Below are 22,977 nucleotides of genomic sequence, written 5' to 3' on the forward strand. Positions count from 1 at the left end.
CGTATAGCTAATGATCAACACATGCAGCAGTTTACAGACAACAGACATAATGATGCACAAATTAAGACCGTTTAGTCACTAACCCATGCATTCAGTGAGACACATTTAATCACTCACTCATACAGTCAGTCATGCACCTACTAAATCCTTCATCCAGACACTTATACATCCACTCAAGACATATGTTAACTTTACAGAAAAATACAGTCACTGGATGTTGTCATCAGTGATGTCATTTGAGATGTCATCAGTGATGTCATCAGTGATGTCACTGACCATGTCATGAATGATGTAATATGTGACATGATCAGCAGTGGATTGCGGGTGCGCGATATATAGTTAGTGCAACTAGCTATATATGGAATTTCAATGGTTTTGTGTGAGTAAAATAAGGTTTTTTAAATGCTAATTCCTAACTATATATGGTCTATAACCTATGGTTTTTTCAGTGAATATATATATATATATATATATATATATATATATATATATATATATATATATATGTGTGTATATATATATATATATATATGTGTGTATATATATGTGTATATATATATATATATATATGTGTGTATGTATATGTAGATAGATATATATGCATGAATCAGGAAAATTTACACTAGGGTCCTAGATTCTTTTACAACAATTGAAGAGAAGAAATGTAAATGTAAATGTATAGGCATTTATATAGCGCACTACTTACCCGTAGGGTCCCAAGGCACTTCGACCGCTGCGAAACCCTTCCTGGCTTCCCTGAGAGATGGTCCCTTAATGGGTATCTCCAGGGTGAGACCAGGCATCCCCGGCGGTCTGGTGGGGCCGTTAGTGAAGATGAGGCAAGCTAATGCCCAGAGTTGCCGAGTGTGAACGCTGATCAGAGTGGGCACCGAGGCGAGAGAATTATCGAGTCTGCTGACCCTGGTCCAGAAACCTGCCGCGCCGGGATCCGAACCCTGGTCCCGGGCCGTCCTCTGCTCTCGGGTCTGCCGCCTCTAACCAGTGAGCCACACTACTTCACACAAAGCTAAGTTCAAAGCTCAAAGCTAATCATTGTCACTCAGTAGCACCTCCGATGGGGGTCATGATGTGGCTTCCTGGGAACAGAGAGCCTTGACTTGTTGCTTAGCAAACTTGAAGGCTTGTTTTGCGTCTGAAATGGTTCATTTGCCATTTGTGAGTAATTTCAAGTTTGGCTGGGTACAACATGGTATATTTTATATTGGCCTGCTGCAATAGATGTTTAGTTGGTTGGAAGTCCCGGCGGGCCGCCTGCACTGCCAGAGTAAAATCGGGATAGAAGGATATGTTATCTCCTTTATATGGGATTTGGCCCCATTCTCTGGCCAGCCTAAGGATCGCGTCACAGTCCTTGTAGTTCAGCAGGTGAGCCACAATCGATCAGGAAGGGCTCCAGGCGGGGGCCTGTGGCCCATCGACCTGTGGGCTCTTTTAGTGATGAAGACTGGAGACAAGTCTGCGCCAAAGAGGTCCCATAACATGGTATCCATGAAGTCCTCCATACTCAAGACCACGGGGGACTCCGGCACCCCCACCACTCGAATGTTATTGCGCCTCGACCGGGCTTCAAGATCTTCAAGGCTGGAGGACAGTATATCTAGCTTGGTGTCTGTTTTTCAGACTTCACTTTACCTCCAGCAGAATTTCTTTTAAGTCTAGGTCCTGTTCTTCGGTGTCGTCTGTGGGGTGAGAGGCAGCACCCTTCCCCACCTCGTGATAAACTTGCCTGGCACTGCTTATTCTCTCAAAGGAGAGTTTGGTTTGCTGGCCCTCCTGTTTGCCCATAGTTATGTGATCTGGGATCAGCTACTCCATATGTCATACTGGAATCGGCACAGCGATAAAGAGCACTTGGCCCGTGGATCTTTGTGGGAGAAAGACTTGGGCAGTGTGTCCTGTCGCTGTATCCACAGGGGAGGGTACTAGAGGGCTGGCGTGCCGTGTGACTGTCCAGAGGAGTTAATGGTGATTCCCAAGGGGATCAGGGCCCAGCCCAGCACAGAGTGGTTGGCTGTTCTGTAATTGCAGATCACTGCGAGTAGTTCGGCCCAAGTCCCACCGTGCACTCTTCCTCCAAGCGTCACAACAGGTTCTAGTTGTAGGATGCTGATGGCCTCTCCAAGAAGAGGGGGGGCTGCCCAGGTCCAGCAGTCCGGCGCAAGTGGCCCTTCATGCAGAAGGGACCGGGGTAATTTGCCAAGCCGCTCGTGCCACACCCCCACTGCTCAGGCACAATCTCCAGCCACCGGACTCCCTATGTTCTCTGGAGCAGCAGCAGTGCGTATAGTTAGGTAGGCCGCATAGCTATTGGGGCTTCCTCAAGACGGTCCACCAGGCCACCCCCACAGGCACTAAGTCTCGTGACTTCAGAAGGCGGGGGGAGGGTGTTGGGGAGCGGCACACTCCCAAGTGGGGGGGGGGGGCGATGCAGGCACTAGTGATGTCGAAGGAAGGCCGCAAATTATTCTCGCCCAAGCCCACTGTGAACTCTGCCCCCGGTATCCCTGCAGGAGCCACTGACAAGACAGCGATGCCTTCTCCTGATTGGAGGGGGCACCCATGTCAGGCAGACCAGCGGAGTCCGCACTGCGCACAAGAGGGATCGTAGCATGCCAGCAGCTCTGCTCCCACGGCACCCCCACAGCGCAGGCCCAGCCTCTCCCAGTCGGTCAATGGGAAAAGGGCTGCCGTGTCAGGAGAGTGCCCCAAAGAGCGCTCCCATCCACAGCAGATCTCCCATGGTACACACCTGTATGCTGGCTCAGCTGGTCGGCTCCCACAAGGCTATTGTTGCTGCAGCACTAGCAAGCACCCTCACCATCTGGGGAATTTACTCTGGCACGCACCATTTACGGCACCAATGCAGGTCAGCCACTGCACTTGTGGTGTTGCCAATGCACCCGTGCACCACGCTTGCCATGCCACGGCCAGAGGAACCCCTTATTGAATGGATTCTGCTGTTTTTCTGGCTAGGCCGGCAGAGCTCGCCTAAAGTGCGGCCATTTTGCAGCACGGCGAGACCACAACTCTCCATGGTGGCCCTCAACTTGACGGAAACCTACTTTTACATCTCAATTCATCCAGCATGTCACCATTACCTCAGGTTTGTGGTAAGTGAATGTCTCTACCAATTAAAGGTCTTAACTTTTGGGATCACAACAGCACCAAGAGTCTTTACCAAATGCCTGGCAGCTGTAGCAGCCGATTTAAGGAAACACAACATCCATGTCTTACCATACCTGACAAATTGTCTGATCAAGAGTTCAAGCAGATAAAAATGCCTGCAGCATACACAAATGAACATCAACGTGTTACACAAATTGGATTTCACAATTAATGCAACAGTCCCACTTGCAGCCTCACCCAGATAGAAACCTATCTGGGAAAGCACTAAATTCGATTATAGCTAAAGCATATCCTACAGACTAGCAGGTTCTCAATCTCCAGAGCCAACTGGTTCTTTATCATCCACAGTATCGCCTGTCTGTCAAGATAGTGATGCACCTCTTGGGAATAATGACATCCTGTATAGAAATTGTGCCACACGCCAGGCTTCCCATACATCCCCTACAAGAGTGTCTGGCATCTCAGTGGTCACAAGCGGAGAGCAGGGTAGAGGATCTAGTGATAATTTCACCCTCTGTCCATTGGTCCTTGCAATGATGGAGCACAGACAAACTTCTCTAGGGCTGACCTTTTCGGACCCAATTCCGCAAGTGATAATTACCACTGATACATCACTGAAAGTGTGGGGCGCAGATATTGAGGGATTGCATGGACCGATCAACAACAAATGCAGCAAAACAATGTACTTGAACTTGTAATGATTCAGTTAGCTTTAAAAGCCTTCATCACCAATGTAATTGGGAAATTTGTTCTACGCAGAAAAGAAAACATGACAATGTATTGGGTACAGAAACGGGGGAACACCCATTTAATACAGTTGTCTCAATTAGCACAGGAGGTTTGACATTGGACTCCTAGCCACCACATCTACCTTCTGGCAGAATATCTCCCGGGAGTCGACAATTCTATAGCAGACCTGCTCAGCAGAATGCAGCAACAGGTCCACAAGTGGGAGTTCCACCCATAGGTACCCCAACCTCTGGTCTATATTTATAGTACAGGTGGCCCATTGCACATTGGTGCCTATGCCTCTGTTGGGGGTGCCAACACAAACCATATCTGAATAAAGGCATTGACAGGGATGTGACCTTGTGAGTGTCCTAGGAGAAACCAGATTTGTCACACTGGAGGTTGTCATTCTACCATAACTTCAAAATATGTTTTCAAACGACGTGTAAGACTTTAATTGTAGTACGAAACTACAGTCCATGCACATACCTTATGCCATGCTCTACCCTGGGTACCTAATGGTCATTCTGGATGTCAAAACTTGGATATTCAAAGACCCTCCAGATGGCACTAATTTCTAAAAAAGCAATCGAAAGAAAATCCATCTGTCAACACAGAACAGACCAGAAGAATCAACAGAGTCCGTGAGTCGCAGCGTTTAGATCTGGAGATCCTAGTTATAGTCACAAACTTAATTTATTATTTATATACAAAACCAAATTAAACTACACAAACATTAGAAATTCTAAAGTTATAACTTTAGGTTATAATTTGCACCCCACCCAAAACTTAATTTAACTGGTGCACCTCCGAACAGTGTTGACAACTCACTAGCCATAGTAAATTACTTTACTTGTTCCTTTCTCATGCCCTGCTTAGACCCTTTCAAATTACATCACTTATGGCATTCATAACCAGGCTCATGACATCTGAGATTACATCATTTAGGAGCACACTGCATGGTAGAGGGTGAGTTATAATTCTCTTACTGTGACTAGCCTGTATGTTAGAGTGGTGTGGCGTACATCGCAGGGCATGTTGTGGAGTTGTGGAGTTGTAGAATGGAGGGGAGTAGCGTGTTGTAGAGTGGAGGAGTGTACAGTAGAGTAGAATGTTATAGAGTGGAGTGGATACATCGTGGTGGGGAAAAGTGTTATAGAGTGCCATGCTATAGTGGATCATAGAGTTGAGTTGTGTGGAGTGGCGTGGAGTGGTGTCATTCAGTGTCGCTTTTTACAGTATCACTTTTTACAGTGTCATACAGTAGAGTGGTGTGTAATGGAGTGGCATGTCATGGAGTGGTGTGTTGTAGTTTCTTTTGTCATACGTAACTTTTTAAAAATTATTTCAATCGGTACCGCCGTACTTCCTAAATAGTTTCAAGAAAGTACAGCGTTACTCCATAAACTTTTTTTTTAAATGTAAAACATTAATAATACATTTTCCTACCTAACCATACTTTGCTAAAGTGCCTCATTTGTTCCAATGGAGTAAAAAAACATTGATACGCTATCTTTCATTTTCAAATCTAGAACAAAGACAAAGTGTGGGCAGTACAGTACGGCTACCTTTTTGTTTTGTAAGGGCTTTTATTAACCAATAATACTTTCATGGTATACCGTAGTACTTAGCGGTGACAAAATACAGTACCATGATATCCTGTGGCCCAATATATCACGAAGATGTTGTCCCTTATTACTTAGGAACCTATCCGCACCATCATCTATATGACTGCCAAATTTCAACAAAATCGTTTCTGACCTGAAGCACTTGGGGAATCGAGGGGTAACTGCTTGATCGAACCCCCCCCCTCACTATCTCCACCCCAGAAGAAAAGATTTGCCCCGTGCCTCCATCTTCCTGAAGCACAGAGGAACTGAAAGGCGCCCCGAGCAGGTGAAATGGGAACTCTGACAGCACTTTGCATACTTCAGCTGCTGTCATGGGTAAAGTTACCAGTGAGAACCTAGACGTGGGTAGGGCCCAGCCCTGGGTAGTTATGCTAACACTGCACCAGTTGACAGAATGTCTGCACTCCTAGCAGAGACTCCTGGAGGTCCCCCTTTACAAGACATTCTTCAGGCCATCATCACTTTTATAGAAGTACTGGAGATGGAAATCGATAAGCTGGGAGTGGATCTACGTATCCTAAAAGATGACCACCGACATCTGGTACAACGGGTCACCGCAGCAGAGAGACTAATAGAGCTCCTCTCTGAACTAGTAGCCCTACACAAAAGACTCACACTTTTGGAGGGAAAGTCCAGACCCTAGAGCTTAGGGCGAAAGACGCCGTAAATAGATTGTGAAGAAATAACATTTGTGTGATTGACCTGCTGGAGTGAGTGGAAGGGAGGTACATGCTGGACTACCTCGAGAAATGGCTACATGAAGTGTTGGCCCTTGAAGGACTCTGGCATTTTTTATGCCTGGACAGTTCCGGCAGGAACCCTGATGCATTTTCACAACCAGTGGTAGCCAGACAATCTACTATAGAGCCAGGGATTATATTCTGTATCAGGCCAGAAAGAAAGGGGGCATTCGAGTGGACAATAGTAAGGTCATGATCTTCCCGGACTTCACTAAGAATGTGCAAAAATATTGATCAATTTTCCTCGATGCAAAATGGTGGCTCCGTCAGATGGGCTTGGCCTATGCCATGCTGTTCCCTGACAGGTTGCACGTTGCTACTCCAGAGAGGTTGCAGTTTTTTCTATGGAGGTGTGGGAAAGGATCGATCTTCAGGATCTTCCCAGCCAGAGATCCCCACAACAGACACCCAGAAGGAAAACGTTGACTCGCAGAGACAGGAAAACCCACAGAATCGCTCATTTAGGAGAAGAGATACAGTGGGATCAGCAGAGAGCGGTGGAGGTGTTAGCAGTAATGAGTGGTGGTTGGGCAAGCCTGGCTACATCGATGGGTGAAGACAACACCCATGACGCGGACATAGAACTAAACTAGCTCATCTGGTGAACCAGACTTTTGGTTTCATATAGTGATGCCTGTCCCTGCAGATTACCTTATTTGAAGCAGGCACTGTAATGTAAGACTGGGGCTTTTTGATTGGGAGGCATTCAGTTGTGCCACGTGGAGGTAAAGTGAAGATGCTATGTCGTACCCCTGGATCTGAAACTCATTTTGCCTACCAAGGACCGGATAGGTGGGACCCTAGTGAGGAGTTCTTGAATGGTCACAATCAACTTGTGTTTGTGGTTTGCGTGGGTACACCCACCAGTGTTGGCAAGTTGGTTGTGAGTTTGGAGGGGTGGCTTTGTTTGCTTTTTCTGGGGTATGGGAGTTTGGATGTTTGCTGTTTGACTGTTGGCGAGAACTATAGAAGTCATGCTTAGTGGGTAATTCACTCTTCTACAACTTTATTTGGCTGAACATGCAGCCATAAAAGTACAGAATAAACAAGGAAGCAATATAAAAAGCAGATGGCAGACCTTAAACTACACAAGCATTTGCAATTCTAATGATTCTGGGAAGCCTGCAGTAACATCTGTGAAATAGTTTTAAAATGCTATGTGCTTAATCAAAGTGCATTGAGTGTCTAGAGCGCATTGTGGCCCTTAAAAATAGGCCCCCATAAAAGCATGTTTCATCATCATGCATCTATTTCAGAAATAGAAATGACTGCATGCCATGTGTCAAATTTCTCGGTATTAAAGCCATTTTTGCATATTTCTGATAAAAAAAAATACAGAAAAACGTGAAATGAAGCATGGGCTGTTTAAAATGATTTTTACATGGGCAGATGAGTAAGTCTAAATTGTGCTGGAAACCTAAAGGAAAGCAAAGTAGGTATTTTATTGTGTCTGCCCGAAAACGGAACAGTAAAGAACATTTCCATCTTACTCTCCTTGTTCACAAGTAATTGCTAAAGATATTATCATGATACACAGCGATATAAAGCAAAATAGAGGTTTTTAATATTTCCATGCTTAGTCTGGTGTGAGATAGTAATGAAGACCGAACTTGCGTCCTGCCCAGTGTAACACAAGTTTCAACATTGGTGAATGCTTGAGGGAGAACAATAGCTGCAATAGATTTTTTTAGGAAGGCCTGCCCGGAATATCAAGATCTTTGTCAAAGGCTAGACCATATTTAAGTAAATTTCTTGTTGGGAACGCCTCGTAATTTTTCCATATTGAGAGCCATAGCTAAGAGGGGCAAATTTGTACTAGATCGCATATATAACTGAGTCCCAACTCACTGTGGCAAATGAAGTGGGGTGAGGAAAGAGGAACAGATAGCTTGCGACAAAAGCATTTTTCATCTGTCTGGATAGCTGATGCGTCCCAAATGCCCCAAACTCCCACCACAGAAGTAGCAGCTGGTACACCTTGCCTGGAATAAATGTGTATATTGGGGGTGACCGCTCAATCCCCTGGTGAGAACGGTGTATATTGGGGGTGACCGCTCAACCCCCTGGTGAGAACGGTAGACTAAAGTGAGCCAGCCGCCATAGAGACCTTAGTGCACCGCTCGGTTATGTCGGATAACTGAGCCATTGGAGCTAAAGGCCACCCTTAGATAGGAAAAGGTGTTAGCACTATCTAATTCACTCCTTGTTCCATTGTTCGATCGTCAAATGTCTATGTAAGCCCGAGAACAGGTGGAATTGGTTAGTAGTCTTTATTCCGATAAGATGGCAGCCCCCCTGACTTACAAAATTTTATCCTGGAATATTCGGGGAATGCACACCATAGCTAAGAGGTATAAAGTACTTTCGTCCCTCAATGGGCGAGGGATCCAAATAGCACTCCTCAAAGGGATGCAACTAATAATTAAGGAAGGAGCAGCCCTGCAATCAAGATGGAGGGGTCAAGCCTACTATTACCTACTTGGCCTATGTGGCAGGCACAATGGAGTGGATATGCCATGGGGTTCCCTCCACTATCCCGGTGATTTGATTGAACCAGCGGGAAAATGTATGGTGGTGACTGGCTACCTGGATGGTAAGGACATAAAAAGTCAATGTCTATGTCCCAAATGAAGATCAGGTAGTGTTCTTTGTGGAGCAATTAAGAGTATTGGTCCCTTGCCTGGCTCAATCATTATTCAGCTTGCCGGTGAAGCACAAGGCTTACCGCGTGACTGACCGGGTAAGAGCCTGCATCAAGGAGGAAGTCTCAAAGTTGTTTGCTCTTGGAGTGATTGAGTCCTCCAGCAGTCCTTGGGCCAGCCCAGTGGTCTTGGTCCCGAAGGCTGCAACGCCGGGAGCCACACCCAAACTCCGATTCTGTGTGGACTATCGAGGACGCCATTCGGTCACGAAGACAGACTCGCACCCTATCCCCAGAGCTGATGAGCTCATCGATTAGTTGGGGGCTGCCCGGTATCTCAGAACGTTTGACCTAACGTCTGGGTACTGGCAGATCGCCTTAACTGACGGGGCCAAAGAGAGGTCAGCGTTTTCAACCCCAGATGGGCATTTCCAGTTCCGGGTTATGCCATTTGGGATGAAGAACGCCCCTGCCACCTTCCAGAGGTTGGTCAACCAGGTGTTGGTTGGACTGGACGCGTTCAGTGCTGCCTACCTGGACGACATCGCAGTGTTCAGCAGTATGTGGAAAGAACACTTGCGACACCTTTGGGAAGTGTTGGCGGCACTGCGCAGGGCAGGCCTCACGATCAAGGCAAGCAAGTGTCAGATCGGGCAGGGTACCGTGGTGTACTTGGGACACCAAGTTGGGAGCGGCCAGGAGGCGCCCCTTCAGCCCAAGATTGAGACCATCCTGGCTTGTGAAGCCCCCAAGACCCAAACGGAGGTGAGGGCCTTCCTAGGACTCACCGGGTACTACAGGAGGTTTGTCAAGGGGTACGGCACCATCGTTGCCCCCTTGACAGAGCTGACTTCGAAGAAGCTGCCCCGGAAAGTGATCTGGACTGACGCCTGTCAGGAAGCATTTGACACCCTGAAAACGGCCATGTGCACGGCGCCCGTGCTCCTGGCTCCTGATTTCTCCAAAGAGTTCCTAGTGCAGACAGACGCTTCAGAGCATGGGGTAGGGGCTTTTCTTTCACAGATGACTGAGGAGGGCTGGGACCAACCTGTAGCCTTCATCAGTCGGAGGTTACTTCCACGGGAACGGAGGTGGAGTGCGATTGAGAGAGAAGCTTTCGCTGTGGTCTGGGCATTGAAGAAGCTAAGACCCTACTTGTTTGGGTCTCACTTCCGAGTTCAGACAGACCACAGGCCCCTCATATGGTTGATGCAGATGAGGGGTGAGAACTCAACTGTTGAGGTGGTCCATTTCCCTACAGGGTATGGACTTCACGGTGGAACACCGCCCTGGCATAGACCACGCCAATGCTGACGGTCTGTCAAGGTTTTTCCGCCTTAGTGATGAGGAACTCCCTGGGGAAGGGTAGTTCTCCTCACGTTTCAGCTGGAGGGGACACGTGTTAGACCTGGCACCTTGGCGTGAGTCTCCCTTACACTTTTTGCTGTTGTGCCTCAGATGTTTTGCTGGTATTCGATGCTCAGGGCACTGCGCCATGGCCAATCCGTGCCGCAGTGCAAGGGCTCCCAATGTAAAGTGTATCTGTAATTGATTTCCATGATTGGCTTATTTGGTTTACTGTCAGTCTCCAGTAACGTGCACGAGGAGTGCCGGGGCATGTAGATACAAATGCTGCTAGTGGGCCTGCAGCGCTGGTTGTGCCACCCACAGGAGCGGCCTCGTAAGATATATCTTGGGTCCGCCATTGCAGACCCTGCGTACAGTCTGGTACTGTCATGCTGACTGCGCAAGTGCACACACTTGCCAGTCCCTAAAACCTTCCCTAACCTTCATATCAGTCACCCCTATGGTAGGCCTACGGGCAGGGTGCATTGTAAGCATAAGGTAGGACAAGCCATGATGTGTGTGGCATGTCCTAATAGTGAATTACCGCTCTTTTCGTTCTTCACTATGGAAGGGCTGCCTATTCTCTTAGGCCAAGGTGAGCTGCTGGACTTATTACATGCTATAGTCCCGGCAGGCTCAGGGATCCCGGTGGCACGTCGAGTTTAGTATGCCTGAACTCAGAATAATAAAATACTTCCTCTAGCAAGGTTTATTTTAATATCCTGTGTTTGCAAATGCTACGTTTAGGAAGTTGTTAATAGGGGGGGTTTTACCCATTAGAAGGTACGGGGACCTGGGTAGTTAAGTCAGTAAAGAGAGGGGGTCCCAGTAGCCATGGAACATAAAAGCACACAAATGTAAAATAATCAAGAACACATAAATTGAAACCACATTGTTTACTTCACAATGGGAATGCTTAACGAATATGCAAGGATAAATACACACAATAATAGAACACTCGTTTCGGTGGTGCCCCAAGGAGGGAGAAGGGATAGGACGGTGTAGTGAAAGTGAGGAATTGGTGAGGAAAAAAGTGGCGATTCAATAGTGACAGTAAAATCAGCAATTGTCAATCGTTTGACAAAGTTACACACTATGTACAGAAAAAAATAAGACACAAAATGTTCATGAGCAAGTTCGAGAAAGTCATCCTCCAGGTTATCCAATCAATGTAGACAGTGGGGATTGGAGATGACACACGGAAATGGATATCGACGTTTCGACCCTCAGAAATGCAGATATCAATGGTTATCTTGCTGGGGGGTCTTCATCAGGACTGGGGGACACATAACCTAGTAAATGTATAGAAATATATATACATTATGAGTACGGGATAAAACTCCCTGTATATAGTTCAAACAAGGAAGCACATTACACTAGGGTTTGGATGCAGTAAATGAATTAGAAACCCATACATTAGGTTGGGACACATTAATTACTAACAATCGCGTCATATTGGGGTGTCAGTTACACTTTACACTGATCATGAGCACGTGGTAAAAAGCTGGATCCAACATGGTGGAGGCAGGGTGGCACTAGGCTGGTGTGTGCCGGCAGAGTTCTGGTAAATAAAGTACCAGATCAAGAAAAAGCCAGAAAGGATTGCATGAGACTATACATATAAATCGGACCTAAAAGGTAGAGGTGGGACTGACTTACCACAATAGTGGTGTCAGCAGGACCGACTCAATTGCGCCGAGAGACACCCTGGATGATCTGTGGAGAGAATCCAGAGTTGAAATGCGTACCTTACCCGCTTGCAGGGCTCAAATGGGTGGAGGTGGTTAGAGAGACTCACCATTATATGCACCAAAAGTGGTGAGGTGGTGCCGGATAGAGCATGGAGTTGTGGATGTCTTCAAGGTACACTTCTATCTAGAAATGAGGTAGAAGTGTGTTAGGGACCCTAGCGCGAAAGATGTTAGCACCGTAAACGGGGCAGAGGAAGAGGACTTACCCCGCTGTCGTAAGTGAGACGAATCCGACAAGGATAATTGAATAGGGCAGTCAGGTAGCTCAACAGTGGCTGTCTGGAGGGGAAAAGACATAAATTGCATAAGGGGTTGCTGGTAAATGCCGAGTGGGAACAACGACCTATGAAAGCCAGTTACAGAATAGCCCAACTCGCGCACTGCTTACCGGACTGAGAATTAATCCGTCTCCGTTTGCAATGTGGAGTCTCAGAGGCGGTGCGGAGTACCGGGGTCAGTCCGGTAGGGGAGCTCGCACGAGGCGGTCTCCTGTAAAAAACATAGAGTGGGTTGTCAGATGGCGGTATATGGCGGTTAAACGCACAAACATCTGAAAAAACCGCGGCAGTACGGCATTTCAGGAAGCAGGCTGCTAGCTTACCGGTCTTGGAAGGAATCCGTCTAAGATCGCGGGCTCGCGTCTGAAGGCGGCGCGGGTTTCCGGGATTCTTCAAATCACTGTGGCAACCTGGTCACGAGGTCATGTCACATGGTCTGGGCGGACGCGCCCTGCATGTCGTTGCTAGGCAACATGTAAACAGAGGATATGGTGGACATCCTCCGTGGTAGCTAACGAGGAAGAGTAGTGATATTGACACAAGATGTCGGTGCACGCAGAAGGCAAGGACATGGATCCTACAAAGGAAACGGGCAGACCAATTATCCGCATTGCATCCCTGGATAATTGGTCTGCCCGTTTCCTTTGAATCATATGTCCGCTCAATATGCGGTTTTCCTTTTGCCTAATACGATCTATGCCCGGCACTCCCCTTTGTAGGATCCATGTCCTTGCCTTCTGCGTGCACCGACATCTGCCGCGGTTTTTTCAGATGTTTGTGCGTTTAACCGCCATATACCGCCATCTGACAACCCACTCTATGTTTTTTACAGGAGACCGCCTCGTGCGAGCTCCCCTACCGGACTGACCCCGGTACTCCGCACCGCCTCTGAGACTCCACATTGCAAACGGAGACGGATTAATTCTCAGTCCGGTAAGCAGTGCGCGAGTTGGGCTATTCTGTAACTGGCTTTCATAGGTCGTTGTTCCCACTCGGCATTTACCAGCAACCCCTTATGCAATTTATGTCTTTTCCCCTCCAGACAGCCACTGTTGAGCTACCTGACTGCCCTATTCAATTATCCTTGTCGGATTCGTCTCACTTACGACAGCGGGGTAAGTCCTCTTCCTCTGCCCCGTTTACGGTGCTAACATCTTTCGCGCTAGGGTCCCTAACACACTTCTACCTCATTTCTAGATAGAAGTGTACCTTGAAGACATCCACAACTCCATGCTCTATCCGGCACCACCTCACCACTTTTGGTGCATATAATGGTGAGTCTCTCTAACCACCTCCACCCATTTGAGCCCTGCAAGCGGGTAAGGTACGCATTTCAACTCTGGATTCTCTCCACAGATCATCCAGGGTGTCTCTCGGCGCAATTGAGTCGGTCCTGCTGACACCACTATTGTGGTAAGTCAGTCCCACCTCTACCTTTTAGGTCCGATTTATATGTATAGTCTCATGCAATCCTTTCTGGCTTTTTCTTGATCTGGTACTTTATTTACCAGAACTCTGCCGGCACACACCAGCCTAGTGCCACCCTGCCTCCACCATGTTGGATCCAGCTTTTTACCACGTGCTCATGATCAGTGTAAAGTGTAACTGACACCCCAATATGACGCGATTGTTAGTAATTAATGTGTCCCAACCTAATGTATGGGTTTCTAATTCATTTACTGCATCCAAACCCTAGTGTAATGTGCTTCCTTGTTTGAACTATATACAGGGAGTTTTATCCCGTACTCATAATGTATATATATTTCTATACATTTACTAGGTTATGTGTCCCCCAGTCCTGATGAAGACCCCCCAGCAAGATAACCATTGATATCTGCATTTCTGAGGGTCGAAACGTCGATATCCATTTCCGTGTGTCATCTCCAATCCCCACTGTCTACATTGATTGGATAACCTGGAGGATGACTTTCTCGAACTTGCTCATGAACATTTTGTGTCTTATTTTTTTCTGTACATAGTGTGTAACTTTGTCAAACGATTGACAATTGCTGATTTTACTGTCACTATTGAATCGCCACTTTTTTCCTCACCAATTCCTCACTTTCACTACACCGTCCTATCCCTTCTCCCTCCTTGGGGCACCACCGAAACGAGTGTTCTATTATTGTGTGTATTTATCCTTGCATATTCGTTAAGCATTCCCATTGTGAAGTAAACCATGTGGTTTCAATTTATGTGTTCTTGATTATTTTACATTTGTGTGCTTTTATGTTCCATGGCTACTGGGACCCCCTCTCTTTACTGACGTTTAGAAAGTTAGCATTTGCTCGCCTAACTCTTTAAGCCCGCCTCTGCCAGGATGTGTATCTGCTGCCTGGGTTTGTGTGAGTGACAGGGCTGGGGGATTCCCGGGGACAGTCGGGGTTACCAGGTGGTGAATAGGGTGCTTACACCAGGATGGGTGGGCGGAGTAGTCCTTGACTCTGAATAGGGTTGTGCTCCACCACCACAATGCTGGCTCCACCTCCTGCGGAGCGTCTGATGTCCCTGCCCTGCACCCTGAAAGAAGACGGCAGCTTCCTGTCAACAGAGTGCTCCTAAACTGGGTTGAACCCGGCTCAGGCCCCCTGGCCTGCAGACAAAAGAAACGGAGTATAAATATAGGAGCCCTGCTCCTAACAAATCAGATCCTGTTTTGACCATGACAAACCTCTGCCTGACTAGAAGGAGCAAGAGAAGCTGAAGGAAGGAAACCAGTCGCTGCCCTGCAGGACTGGCCTGCAGTGGTGCCTTGCTGAGAACAGAGAGGAAAAGACCAGAGAGGACTTTGTAGACTTGTGCCTGAAACAATCCAAGGGCTTGATCACAAGCTTGCCCCCTGAACGGAACCCCAGGACCATTGGGCTCTATTCTGCCTATGCACATCTGCTGTTGGGCCTGAAGTTCTTATTCCCTCGCCGGAGTTGTGACCAGGGTGCCTTCGCCCCTCCTAAGGTTGTGACAGCTCGGAGCCTGGTCACCCCGCTGCAGAGAGCCCCGCTCAAGCTTGAGTCGCTCTCTGCTTCAGTGCCGGGCCGCCCGCTCTCCTGTCACCTCGCCTGCTATGGCGCGCGTTGTGCGCCTCTCATCTTCTCCCGCCGGAATCCTGCACGGAGCGCATCTTATAGCCTCGGACGGTCCGTACGTCGTAACGTATCCGACTGTCTCGCTTTGCTCTCCTGCATACCAAAGCTCGTGCCGCACCTCAAAGCGACACCAAAGGGGATGATGGACGGAGCGTTTGAGCAAATCAAACACTCACCCCCAGTCAACTGATCTGGGTTTAATCCATCACCATTCTTTAGCCCACTCAGCCACCCCATTTCAGAAATGGCTATATGCAAATCAGTCTGACCCTGTGCCTCATGGGAACAGTCCAGCCCGAACTGCCAAGCCATGTCTTCCATGGACCGGAAACAAGCATCCTGGGACCGGTTTTGGATTCATAATCCTCATCAGCCAGGCTATCTTGAATCCAGTGGCCAAGTGAGCAAGGGACTCACGTCTGAGCATAACCTGCCACACTTGGGGCGAACAAAGCGGCACAAACCCAGATCTTTTGACTGGGTGTGAGTGTTTGATTGGTTCAGATGCTCCGTCCATCACCACCCCCTTTTGTACCGCACCTCAAGAAAGGCCACCCCGTACAGTGGTACCAGAAGCCTGATGCTGCACCCGTCTGCCCGAGAACGCGACGCCCCTCACAGATCCACAGGTACGACTTGGCGTGCTAAGAAGTAGTACGGCCCGCAGGCCTGAATGGCGCCTCGCCCCGTGAGCTGCATCAGTCCCCGGACCGCCACAACCCTCCTCACCGTGGAGAACCATTGGCCTCGAACCGGGTCCGCCCTCACCAGTAGCCGCGCCTGAAACGCCTCGGACACTCAATGCAAGGTACACTTGAACTCTAGCCCGAGTTCGCATCGGATCCAGGGTCCACAATGTTTGTTTTCCCTGTCATCGTACCTTGCTAACCAAGAAACGCTAAAGAACAATAGCCTATTTAAATCTGGTGGCCCTCAAATCGTTAAACGTTATATGGTCTTGTGATAATTCTGCATATGAAGTATTTTTATATAAAGTCTACATATGTTTGATTCAACCTAATGACTGGTGTCCGTTTGTGGTGGGTCAGTGGGTTTACTGTATGTGATCATAAATGCTTAACTATCGCCCTGAGGATTAGCCTTGTCTGCTCGCGCCACACAACCTAGAGGGTGAGCAGTCGTTATTCTTACGGAGTAGTTCCCTTGCCCTGACTAGAGGAGAAGGTCTCTGCTTGTCACAAGTGCATACCTGTGCCAACCGGAGACCTCCGATTCTAACGGGAGCGATTTGTCATTATTGCGCTGTCACATGTGTTTATTGCACTTTATTTATTAATTGGTATGTATCCTTTTAAGTGGACCTCATTGGAGTTCCAAAACTTTAATAATCTGAATTGAATTGAAAATGTTGAGTAAAGATGAAAAATAATCAAATTTGTTTAAAAAAAATAAAGTATTTCTGGATTAATACTGGATCAATCCCCAGTCAGAGTGGTATCGGAAGCCTTCAAGTCCTACCTCTGGGGACTTGCACAGTCAAAACATCATGGGACCTAAAGTAACACGGAAATAGCTAAATATCTTAAACTCCACAATTTAATATCGAGAGACAAGGCACTCAATCTGGTGAGACAGCTATGATGTTAAACTTGCATACTGTACCTCTTGAATTTAGAAAAAAAGAACTTTATTATGAATCAACATTGATAAGATACTTACTAAAATCATTATGGCATGCCCTGGATTTGTTCCTGGTCACTCGGCAGCATGCATGAACCAAAGTCCTGTGCACACGAATAAGTATAGTAGGTTTTAGTGTAAAAACCAAAAATCTAAAACCATGTTTTTGAAGAAATAATGAAGGTTGACATCCCGAGTTTCATGCAGATGGATTTATAAATCAATCCAGATCAGTACAGAAAGAAACCAACCAGCCGACACGTGTTTCGTCACAACGTGGTACAGTTATGACTCTAAGCTTTTTTCCATTCCCCAGAACAACAGAACGAATACGCTACACGCTGAAGCTGGAGCTGGATCTCCAACCGCCACGGACGCACCCGTCCAGTGCCATCGTGTATTTCTACTCCGAGACGTGAGGGGATGTTAACTTTCAATTTTCCCGATCTTTTACCTTGATCGTTTACCTGTACCGCAACTGGGTCAGAAATATCACCGGTTTTGCGATTTCCTGACCTTTTCATTATACCCACAACCCTGAAGAGTCATAACAATATCACGTTGTGATGAAGCATGTGTTGGCTGGTTTGTTTCTTTCTGTACTGATCTGGATTCATTTATAAATCCATCTGCATGAAACTCTGGATGTCAACCTTCATTATTTCTTCAAAAACATTATTTTGGAATTTTGGTTTTTACACTAAAACCTACTATACTTATAGGTGTGCACAGGATTTTTGTTCATATTTGTCATGTGGGTCTTGACACACACTCATGCAGGGGTTGGTTCTTGTTTGGGTTTGTTGCTCCTGAACTGTTTGCACCGTATACTCTCTAACCACATTCTGGACTCTTTACGCACATGCTAGAGCACCATTGCTTCTTGTACATAATCTAAACCAGTCACCGATAGAAAAACTCAGCAGCATGCAGTCTGCGAGTTTTCTTAATGTCTTTAGATCTGCTGCATCAAGAGGTAAGGCGCTGCAGTCTTTTTTTGACATAGGCTATTGACTCATTGAAATGGGGCTACCAGAGTGAGATGCTGCGTAGAATGGGGATGGGTGTCAGGCTAATGGCATGGATCACTCTGCTCTTTACATGCCCCCCCACTGCAGTTAGATTTATTGAGCTACACCTGTACCGTTTGATATAACATGAGATACTCGACAGGGATGCCCCCTTATCCCCACTGCTGTTCCCTTGGTGTGCAAACACATCATCAGAGAGGTATACAGTTTGAAGGGTGGTATTTTTTGCTGTTCTTCCATGCAGAGGATATGATCTTCTCTATGTGTGTGATGCAAAACATGTTTAAAGTCAACAACAGTGTAACATTTAACAAATTATCTGACTTTGCCTCTTTCCTTGGCTGAGCATATGGCCCTTATGAGAATGGTGATCCTTCCAGACTCTTATAGCTGTTCATGAAGATACCCATGACTCCATCAATCTTGTTTTGTCATGAACCTAAAATACCGAAAGCTAATGTTGGCATGGGTAGACAGGCAGCACACAGTGGAATGAACAACATTGACCCTACCTGGTGGACTCTCAGCTCAACTTTCAGAACTTTGCTTTGTGGTGCTTCAGCGCACATCACAAGCTTCAGGCTGATGAACAGTGGGCCTTTGTTTGTGCCCAGGTAAACGGTATGTTGCGGAATGAAATGAAATGAAATTGGATTTGTAAAGCGCATGGCTGACCGTAAGCGTCCCAGCGCTGAATAATAGACATGCACTCGTCGAGGTCTGATATCCTATTTGATAAAATAACTCCCCAACAGAGTTTAAAGCTATTGGGATTATCAAGAATGCAACAAGTCTCAGATGTTCAGAGTGAAGCTGATTTCATACACTCGTCCTAGTAATGCCAGGGTTGATTGCTATTGGACAGAGCTATTCAGTGAATTACACTTGATGACACAGATGAAGACAGACCCTCACTCCTGGTGGTACTACTAGGACATGCCGGATATATCCTGCTCCCCAGTAGATACACAGCCTTGTGTTGGAGCCTCCCAATCGTGGTAATGTGGGGGGGTACAGGTCCACTGCCTGAGGTCCATGTGGGCCTAAAGACCTGTTTTTCTGCAATGATTCATCACGCACGTATACATTTCCCCTCAAACTTCTGATGCCCAAAGGGCATCTGGACCCTAGGAGAAAAGACCTACACCAAAAAGAGTGGGGCTCCAAAGCCCCGAAAAATGATTGTTGAAGACCTGGCCTATTCTATATATACTGGGCACGCATGCTACATGCCTGCATATCAATACCACTGTCTAGCCTACCAGTACACCGATAGTTGTGTATATCATGTAATATTGAAACGTGTGTTAGATGTTGATATTAAAAATGATTACTAAAAAGTACACTTTTTTTCATAAAGGCTGTTTGTTTCTGCTACGTAAACTCTGGTGTAATGGTATCATGGTTGTGTTGCAAACACAAGGAGATGATGGACGGAGCGCTAAAACCTTTGAGACACTCACCCCCCCCCCCCCCCCGTCACAGATCTGGGTTGAATCCATCATCGTTCTTTAGCTCTTTTCGCCACCCCAGTTCAGACCCAGCTATATGCAAATCAATCTTGACCCTCTTGCCTCATGGAAACAGTCCAGCCCGAACTGCCAAGCCAGACCTCAATGTCTGTCAGCAACAAGTTGACTTGTAGTCTATAGTAATGCTTTATAAAGTTGGAAAAAATATCCAGTTGGCAAGCGATGGAACAGTGGCAGAAAGTGAAGTTGAAAAGAGAACATATTCATGCATAGAAGTCTCATTCTAAGAACTAACGCTGGAGGGGAATGACCACAGAGTTCACTTGTTTGTTAAGGTCTCTGGATGTTTCTGATAAGCTGTAGCAGTCTCTTTGATGCAGCCATCCTGCAGTCATATTCTTCCTCTCTTATCCTCTCTTCTCCTCATTTAGTCCCCATTGTTTCCTGTGTTTTACTCTTTCCAGTCCCTCTCTGCCCCTCATTCTCTCACCCTTCTGCCTCTCACCCTCTTCCTTTGTGCCTCCCTTCTGCCTCACTGTCATCTTGTTTCCTGCTGGACAGTTTTTCTCTATTTCTGATCTCTCCCGGTTTTGTTCCTTAGTACCTCCCCTTTTGTTGCCAAGATAGAGTTTAGATAAAAGGAGTATAAAACTATGTTGGTCTTGAGCGTATACCAAGTACAATCTGTTTTTATTCATTACTTGTAATTAGATGTTTATCTCTCTTTCTCACGCAGGAAACGTTTGGATTTATTCCATTTATGCCCCAAATTATACAGACACCGCTGCTGCAACCTACTGCCACAAGGGGCTCTACCTCTACGCCTTCTGGATTACAACTTTGGTGTACATTTTCCTTGGACTGTTCGTCATTGGCTGCGGTATGTTTCTCTGCGCCTGTTGCCTGTCGTCCAGAGCCTCTTCGGAAGTCCCAGAGTAGAAAGATAGCACTGAACCCCAACTCATGATTGACATTTCAGTAGACTTGGTATTGTTGGGTGTCAGGTCAGCTGACATCATCTAAAAATGTTTATTTACTGGTCTACTCCTTTTTCTGTCCCAACAGCAGCTCTTCTGGTTCCTGTTACAACAGGTTGTACTGGGTAAAAGAAAACCCTATGGACCCGATAAACCAAGACCAAAAGGAGTCCATTAAAACCAATAGAAGCCAAATGTACGAGTTTGCGGTTGACAAACTAAAGGTCACAAAGACCTGATCACTGGTCGCGTCCTTGAATGTGTGTCATTTGAAGTCATTAAACACCAATATTTTCCAGTAAAAAGCCTAATGTAATCATTAGAGGACAGTTTTTGATGCCATCAGGAATTATCTTTAATGCAGCCTCCAGGCTTCTGACTGAAGTCAATAACCGCCTGGGTCTGATGCTCAAGAGGAAGTGGTCAACTTAGCTTAACTTTGACCTCCACCCTCCTTCCGGCTTCCTGACAAAGGCAGCCGGAAGAGCTCCAGAAAGGGTTTACCCATACAGCTCTTTGAGTAGAGCATCATCCTGTTCTTGCACCCCGGACCGTTTTCTACTACTCCAGTGAGAAAAGTCTCTCCCTCCATAGAATTTGCCACTCCAAGTTCAAATTCACACTCCATTTTAAGACAGTGCACTGTTTCTGCATATAATATTCAATGGGGCTTGTAGTGTTCTATGGGGCTTTGAGTAAACTTTTCTGTGAAAATATGCCTGACAGTAAACTTTAATGTAAACAAGCCTTGCAAATGTCAACCGGTCTGGCTTATAATGAAAGTGCCTCTTATTCTTGCACTCACACATCCATTCATCCACCCACTGACTCATTCTTGCATTTATCCACTTGCACAACCAAGCAGCCCCAAAAAACTCAACAACATATGCATGGCAGGCATACGCTTGCAATAACAAATAAAATCAAACATAGCAGCAGATGACCATATCACAACAGTATTGTACATAGTGTATCTTTTTTGAAGAGTTAAGATGATTAGAACCAACACAGTCAATCTTGAAATGGTAAAAAATGAATACACCGTGGACATTACCATTCCATTATAGTCACCTGATTTAGAGGCAGCGGCTGCACATGATGCGGCCCAGTGCAGATTAAATGACCGGTAAGCGGGGGCGTGGCTTAGCGCCCGGCGAGGACGGCGGCTCTTATGTGCGGGGCGTGGCTTAGCGCCCGGCGAGGACGGCGGCTCTTATGTGAGCGCTCCAGGTCCCCGGGGGTTTTCGCCTTCTTTTTCCACTCCTTTCCGCCTGCAAAGAGGCTCTTCGTGCACCGGAGGCTGCCGACGTCAGTGTGCTTCTTGTGACAGCTCTGCTACGTGGCGCAATGCTTTTTTTCGCTGATTTGTAGCGGACGCGGCTGACTGAAAGTCGCGTCCGCCATTTTGTTTCCAGCTGCCGCGTACTGCGGCGCTCTTGTTTCCAGCGATGCGCACACTCCATGGAGCTCCTCACGCCCACCGCTTCACCTGGTGAGATGTTTTCTGCATTTTGGCCCAAACGTTGCTGAACTCTACCATATGTCACCATTTCTCATTTTTATAAGCTCTCAGCTAGTTCCATTCACGTTTGCTTAACCTGGGCGGCCATTTTAGGGCACTGGTGCCTCTTTTACCTCAAGTGACTCGGACGCACTTTTCAGCGCATTCTACTTTCCTTCACTCCACTGCGCTCCGCCTTTCACTGATGGCTACAATTTCGAACTGTATTATGCGCAGTCCCTGCACGTTTTTTCTACATGCTCCTCTTCATTCATGAGGTTCATCTCCTAATGGATTTTCTCTGCTCTATACTGGCCCGTTTTTCTTTTTCCACACGCTGAGGTGATTTCATGTCTTCATCATTGGGGTACTAGCTTTCTCCACGTTCTGATTGCTGCCCCTTCAACTGCTTCTATCTTGGACACTCTTGACTCTTGCGCAGGTAGCCTCCTTTTTCCTGCGCACCTGCCTGTCAGCTTTCTGTCACCAGCTCCTGTGTCCAGCTCCAGTGGTCGGTGGGCACACGGTGCCTATTTTCAAACTCTATTTCTCCTCCTCAGCACCCCCTTCTTATGGAACGCAAGGAACATTCACGCACTCCCAAAACCTCACGAGGTGTCTTCATTAAAAACTCTAAAGTTTTCTCAGCCTTAGCGCACCTTGAAAGTTCTCGAGCGCTTGCGGATCAGATGTCGCAGTCCAGCACAGAGGGGTCTGCCCAACCCTCAGGCAAAGCAGCGCTTAAGCGCCTTAAAAAAGCTCCTCCGTCACCACCTGGATCCACTTCGACTGTTTCCATGGAGCTCTTGTTGGAGGAAATTCGTGCTCTTAAACCCTTCATGGAGGACACCAACTCCAAGCTGCAGGTTCTTACCGATAATTGGTCTCAGATGGAAGCCAGGGTAACAACAGTGGAACATTCTTTGACTTCACTTCAGGAATCTTCTTCCAAAGTCTCTCACATGCAGTCCCAGATTTCTTCTCTTCAAAAGCAAGTCGAAGAGT

At 46.9% G+C, this 22,977-nt stretch overlaps 1 protein-coding gene across 3 annotated transcripts in view; it reads left to right on the plus strand.

Annotated features, from left to right (window-relative positions):
* LOC144797809 (transmembrane protein 272-like) overlaps nucleotides 1-20,787 on the plus strand; it is a 192,707-nt gene extending 171,920 nt beyond the window's left edge. For 2 of the 3 annotated variants that reach the window (XM_078668598.1, XM_078668600.1), the window contains one exon: nucleotides 20,231-20,787. In XM_078668598.1, coding sequence (XP_078524724.1) covers nucleotides 20,231-20,433 — 203 coding nt within the window. In that variant the 3' untranslated portion in view covers nucleotides 20,434-20,787. The remainder of the gene's footprint in view (nucleotides 1-20,230) is intronic. The other variant, XM_078668599.1, reaches the window with a different exon arrangement.
* Nucleotides 20,788-22,977: the final 2,190 nt, after the last annotated feature.

The sequence above is a fragment of the Lissotriton helveticus genome, chromosome 12, assembly GCF_964261635.1.
Source record: "Lissotriton helveticus chromosome 12, aLisHel1.1, whole genome shotgun sequence".
Lineage (NCBI taxonomy): Eukaryota > Metazoa > Chordata > Amphibia > Caudata > Salamandridae > Lissotriton > Lissotriton helveticus.